Raw genomic sequence first — 6,401 nt, 5'->3', positions numbered from 1 at the left:
CAAAATGTGTGTTATGTACACAGTCTCAGTACACATTTCCATCAATGGTTATTGCTGAATTTTTTTACCCAAACAAATTGTACTTCAACACTTTTCACCACCAGTTCTTTGCCAAACGAGTACACTTCACTGATCTGCTTATAGTAATAGTCATATTTATTAACCTTGTGAACCTAGTTAAATCTAGATGCACTAACAATAGAACACAATAACTTAGCATACAATAATTACCTGCCTCTTTGATCAATTAATTTTGATTAATTAATTTCAGCACAAACAATGATACTGGGGGAAAAAAAACCCACTAATGGCCTGGTTCTCTGGAACATGTATATTGTTTTTGGTAGTAAAACCTTTGGCAGGTTAATTATTTTTCACTATTGGGCTTATGCATTAAAGCCCAATGATTACATTCAAGCACCATTGACCTGTCAGAACATATTCAGTCTGAGAAAATCAATCTAGCTCATTCCTCAATGCCTGCAACTTCGGTTTGAGTTGCCTTCTTCCATCATCAAGATTTAAGATGACAATCTGGACGAACTCAAACAAGCCTGCCAACTTCTCTGGATAGCTCAAATGTAGAGCAAACAGTAAGCCAAACAAATTTACCAGTGCATCTGCCCAAGATCTGTGGGACATTACCACCTGATCCTCAAGGATAACCGATACACTGAGTGGCTGAAACGGGATTACTGAAGGCACATTGTCTTCATCTACCACAGCCACCAGTGCCACTGGCCCCTTGTGGAATTCTTCAAACTCCTCCTCCTGAAAGAAGAAAACACCATTAGATATGATGGGTTCATGAAAGGAAAAATACTGGCATCAAGTCCTGTACAAAACATAAACCATGCAGGGGTATTAAAACCCTCCCCCCCAAAAAAACCACATTCTCAACATAGCAAACAATGATAGCCACACTTTTTTTATGGAGAACAGTTGCATATCTGTACCAACAAGATGAATAAAAGTAAGAGAATATATAAATGTACCTTGCAGTTCTTGAAGACTGCTGATGAGTCTTCTTTCAAGTAGAGTGGTAGGCCAGCCAAAGCTGCTACTCTTGCTGCGCTTATGTCATTCTTATCCTGATGCACAAATGTGAGTATGTTTACACATATGCTAAAGCTTACGCCAATATTTAATACATTGTACATCAATCTTACCTGCTCAGCATATGCCCCCAGAAGATTTGCCATCTTCTCTCCGAATATTCCTGTTCTCTTTTTTTTGTAGAGTTGAAGAAGCTGTTGTGTATATTTATCGAGTCCAGCGAAGAAGGAAAATGGCAGGTTCTGATTGGTGATCCTGTGGAATTCACTATAAAGCTGTATCAAAAGCAAAAGCACATTATGAACTACTTCATCAAACATGGGTCATAGTGGCGCTGTGACCTTTTATGACAACAGTAAGGCCATTTCTTGTAAGTATAAAAATAATGTTCTTAAATCTGTGTGCCAATCAAGGTACTGTCACAGCTATTACATTGGCTGGATACAATATTTCTACTTTGTTTTTGTTGAATGCTCCTCATATTTCTACTTACTTGGGCTTCACCAAAGAGGGCAGGCCATCTTTCTTTCAAATCCGCAATGGGACTAGTAGAATTCACAATCTCTTCACGCCGAAGCGCAAAGGTGCGTTGCATGTGTTGATGGATGAGAATCATGTTTCTTTCTGCTGTCGTTTTCTTGAACTCTTCCACCATTGCTAGCCTCAGTGTCTCCAATGTGTCCTTATTCTCACCAGAAGGGTATTTAGGGAGGAAATTGACTTCACCTCTTCTGGGTCTTTTTATACTTGACCGGGATGCTGATGCTTCTGGATTGCTCTTGCTGCGCTTTCCTGCATTGACCGCCACATCTTTTACACCAGCTCTGCTTAGTTTCGTTCGGTAGTTGCCCATCTTGAAGCAAAGGCTGTTCTTCCAGCCATCATATCCTGTTTTGGAACCTCTCTCTCTCAGGCAAGGGTGTTTAGTCACAAGCGCCTCTGACACTTTGCGTATCTGTTCACCACTTGGATATGCTTTGAGTTTATATATTTCAGCAGCCATCCCCTCTAGAATATTATGTTTTTGGTCCCTGGTCAATATCAGAGATTTCCCTTCCTTCTCAAATGTACAGTTGCCCTCTTTTAAAGTATACTCCACCTCGTATGAGAATGTCGGAACAACGAAGACCTCTGGCCATCTACTGAGACGGTCTGGTGAATCTGTATTATCTGAGAGCATCACTTTTTCATCGGTACTGGTTGAACTGAGATCATACTCTACTAGTCTGACTATCTTTATGGTTGCCTTAGATGGCAGGTCCTCCATATTCACTAGATTGCAGAGGGCATTATCAAAATCAGGGTCTTGAAACTGCAGCCGAATGTCATAGGTCAATTCCAGCTTGTTTTTCACCTCAAATATAAGGTCATTAACAGTTTCAGGACGAGAAGGCAAAATAAGCTTTTCAGAATTTTCATCATCAAGGATGACCCTTAGTTTTAGCTGCGTTGCCATTTCAATTGCATTCAGCAAGCCTGTAACAAACACAAACCAATGCAAATATTGGATAATAGTTGTGAAGGTACCCGAAATATTCACTGAAACATTTGTTACACCATGTCACCACAGACCCCACCTATTATACTCTGTAGGCAATCAAGAAGAATGAGATAGCTGCTGGATCTGGTGCTGCTCTTTTACTCAGAAACTGGAATGAAATGTTTAATTGTAAGCATTATTTTGCTTGACACTTTATAAGCAAACAATGGAATTCGGGCCTTCAGCTCACATACAGATTTCACTGTATGGCCCTTTCCTTCATGAACTGTGAGCTCATATGATCGCAAATGCTCAATATACCAAACCTCAAAATCTCTGAGTAAGAAAAATATTTCATTGGCAAAAAGTAATATGTTTTTGATCTCTTTGAACACAGGCAGGGCACCATGGACACCTGTGCACACAAACATGCCAACCACAAAAGGTGTGCCATCAATGGTTACCTGTTTTGTGCCATACACACTGCTACTTTTTGTGAAGCTTGATACAAATGCATGTACATCTGTGGGCAAAGATTCAACAAAGACAGATTCCATTTTAGATGTCTGCACTGGTGGCTTAAAAAATCTTGGTGATGTCAAGTAGAAAGACAGCATTTTTTGGTGTCTCTCTGCCAAAGTTTTTAATACATTTTTGAAATTGTGCGTGCCACGGATTATTTTCTTAAAAACTTTGTGCTTCCCTTCAAACCTCATTGTCCACAGATGCACCAGAGGACCAAAGCGCTTTATGAGCTCAGGGTAGTGCTCAAGATAATGGTGTTTAGGCCGCAACTTACAAGCCATGTACTGTATACTTTCATCTGTGAACGTATGAGACACAGCAAGATCTACTATATCCTTTAACTCCATTAAAATCTCCCAAAATGTATCCCCTTCTGGAAATTTTGAGCCTATGAGAAGTGGAAGCAGTCTAAGCAAAGTGTGGTTCTCATGCCCATTCCCACCTATTGTTCCTCGAATGCCAAAGTTTTGCGGAATCGGGTGGGGGCGGTCAACTTTGTCATTATGCTGGTAGGAAAAGGTCATTATTGCCCTATTCAAATCCTCCAGAGAGAAATATTTTTTCATTATCATACCTTTTAAACAGAGAGCAAGCTCCACTGGAATAACACCTTCTTAACAGATCATGTAGGATGTCGGGTGGAAATCCTGTGATGGGATGAAAAAAAGACAGATGGTCAGAGAGAACACAAGTATCTTTAACACCATAATCTTCTTGATTGTGACTGTCCTTTATTCTTTGAATAATGTGATCATGTTGCTCTTTTGTCCTCATCTCACAACTTCCAGCATCTGATGTCTGCATGTCATTCCTGGTAGCAAGGCAAAACCGGTAGCAGCATGAACACCTAAAACTCTCTTTCAAGCCAGCTAGCCCATGGGCAGCAAGGTTATCAGCGACAACAGAGAACACTGTTCCTCTGAGACAGTCTCCAACTGTCTCAATGTAGACACCTTCCACTTCCAAGGTCTTAAGGTCATTCAAGAGAGGTGCAAACACTTTTGCATATCCAAACTGTCGTACATCATTAGAATTACACAAAAGAGCAAGTTGCATTGAGTGTAATGCTGAGCGGTATTTTGCTGGCAGGTTAGCTAAAATCCAGTAAACAGCATATATTTTGTGTATTTTCTTTGAAGTTCCAAGAGGGTTAGCAATTTCAAATTCATCCACATAGAGAATTACAGATATCTTCATTCCCTCACCTGAAAGAAGTGGATTTTCATGATAGTAAGAGCCATCACGATATGAAGAATACTCACCAGGCTGCTGTGTGTTGGTTTCTTGGATGGCCTCAAAAACGTCAGCTTTATTTAGCAAAACCTGCAGAGATGAGAGAATGGGCACATACATATAAGCATGCTGGGAAGACTCAATGAGGTACTCGACAGGCTTAACATATGGAAACTTTTCTTCATAATATGATTTTCTCCTCTTAGCTGTTGACAGAGGAGCTTCACATGTAATGGATTTGTGCAAAATATTATTCTCTGAAACTGCCTGGACAACTTCATTTACAACTGTGTCCGTAAAAGAGCAGTTATGCTTATTCAGTATTTTGATAACAGCTTCTTTGACAATAGGTTCTGAAAGTGAAAATAAATGATCAATGTGCTCAATAATTGCCTGCGTTGCTCTTTCTGATACATGCAGAATTGTCTGCAACTTCAAAAAGAATGCTGCTAGATTATACTGCAATTGTTCTGCTAAATCACCAGTGCTGGTACCTGTCTCTGGTATGGTTTCATCTTCATCCGACACATCTAAAGGATCTTGTTCAATTTCCCGTTCATGAGAAATATCTGTCTCGCTTTGCACAACAATGGATACATCAAATTCTGAAGCATTATGATGTTCCCTACACTTGTGAGAATTAAACGTGGAGTAGACATTTGTTTTAAATGTGCAGTGCCTAAAAGGACATGGCACTGTTTGCTTCTGTCTTAAATGACCTCTTAAATGAAGAAACATATCCTTCTCCTCAAATGGCTGCTTAAAATCACACAGAGGACAATGAAAAGCTAAACTGTCGACTACACTGACACTAGTTCTGTCTTCTTTCCTTTTCACAGGATGCACTCTAGACATGTGTATCTTGAGCGAATTGAAAGTGCTAAATGTGCACATGCAGTGGTGATACAAGCATGGCAAGGGTGAAACTGTTGAATACTGTCCATGCTGGAGTCTGTAATGTCTTAATAACTGTACTTTGATGGAGCTAGAGAATACACACAACTTGCATTTCCACATTATGTATCCCACCTCGGCCAACACCTAACATCAAAAGAACAATGCAAATAATTTTGTCAAGAGTAAGTTCACAACAGGACAAGGTGCATATCTAAATTCAACAGATTGATTCGGGAAAAAGTTTACATCACGATTTACCAACACAATGTGGCAAAACTTGGATATCTACCACTTGCTGAGCCTACTCACCCACAAAACAAGCACTCGTTAAGTTAGTCGTTTATAATCAGTAACATTTAATAAATGTGCTGTCCATTGGTTTGCTTCTTAACAACTCAACTAGCATTAATCAATGTTACTTCAGTACAACGTGTCTGGTACACTCACGGCAAAGTTTATCAAGTTCTGTACTGATTAAGCATAAAATGGATGAGTGATGCTAGGTAGTGCTAGCTACTCAGCGGGTTAGCTGGCTAGGCTCAGCTGCTGCATTATTTTTGTGGCGTTACTTTCAAGTTTTCCAAGTTCGTGTAGTTAGATAAAATGACTGATAGCCAACAAATGTCTAATTCAGCCAACAGACGTAGTCAAAACAATAGTTAACATAAAAAGCAATTTTACATCCAAAATGCAGCAGCAGGGCGAATATGAACGGCTGACCTCAACGCTTGTCCGTGTTCAAATGTCCGTTGCTAACACTGAATACTCCCTTCAGTAAGCTAGCTGGCTAGCATGCTAGGCTGTCACATAAAACGTTAGCTTGTTATTTGCCATAAGCTTGTAACAAAATAACCGGCGTATTTGCTTGGTTTAGTCTAATACTTTAATAATTCCGAGATCCAAAAATATATGACAAACAAATAGGCTGTTTCTCTCACCTTCGAAGTCCCAGTGATGATCTCTTTTGCTGGAGATGATCCTCAGGTGTTCACAAGTGCTTTCAGGGTGAAGGCTTGAGTTTCAGCAACGTTCCATGTAATTAGTAGGGCTGGCAGTGTATTCAAGACGTTACGTGAGAGGCGAGTTTCGATTTGATTCCGAACAGTTTGCACGCATACGTGCCCAAATGGACTTAGAAATATTTTACTGGCACAGTCTATTAACAGTAGTCTGTCGCTAAAATGTATCCTTACAGAACACAGATCTGAAT

General features: G+C 39.9%; 1 protein-coding gene and 1 long non-coding RNA gene across 2 annotated transcripts; both read right to left on the bottom strand.

Annotated features, from left to right (window-relative positions):
- Positions 1–245: 245 nt before the first annotated feature.
- On the bottom strand, positions 246–1,980 carry LOC119263956. The gene is made up of 4 exons (XM_037540817.1): positions 1,550–1,980; positions 1,170–1,331; positions 996–1,091; positions 246–771 (listed from the first exon to the last, which is right to left on the bottom strand). The coding sequence occupies exons 1-4, from the start codon at positions 1,907–1,909 to the stop codon at positions 457–459; spliced, it is 933 nt and encodes a 310-aa protein (XP_037396714.1). The 5' UTR covers positions 1,910–1,980; the 3' UTR covers positions 246–456.
- A 1,703-nt stretch (positions 1,981–3,683) lies between these two features.
- LOC119264007 lies at positions 3,684–6,197 on the bottom strand. Its single transcript, XR_005130699.1, has 3 exons — positions 6,130–6,197; positions 4,324–4,384; positions 3,684–3,708 (listed from the first exon to the last, which is right to left on the bottom strand). It is a non-coding gene; the product is annotated as an uncharacterized LOC119264007 (long non-coding RNA).
- Between the last annotated feature and the right edge of the window lie 204 nt (positions 6,198–6,401).

Source organism: Pygocentrus nattereri, chromosome 9 (genome assembly GCF_015220715.1).
Source record: "Pygocentrus nattereri isolate fPygNat1 chromosome 9, fPygNat1.pri, whole genome shotgun sequence".
NCBI lineage: Eukaryota > Metazoa > Chordata > Actinopteri > Characiformes > Serrasalmidae > Pygocentrus > Pygocentrus nattereri.
Note: the sequence above shows the minus strand (reverse complement) of the source record. Positions and strands in the feature narration are given on the sequence as shown.

Coding starts and splice junctions, on each gene's coding strand:
- LOC119263956 (XM_037540817.1), bottom strand. CDS start 1,909: ATGGGCAACTACCGAACGAAACTAAGCAGAGCTGGTGTAAAAGATGTG. Junction 1,092..1,169: donor TGGGGGCATATGCTGAGCAG/GTAAGATTGATG, acceptor TTTGTGCATCAG/GATAAGAATGACATAAGCGC. Junction 772..995: donor CAGTCTTCAAGAACTGCAAG/GTACATTTATAT, acceptor TTCTTCTTTCAG/GAGGAGGAGTTTGAAGAATT.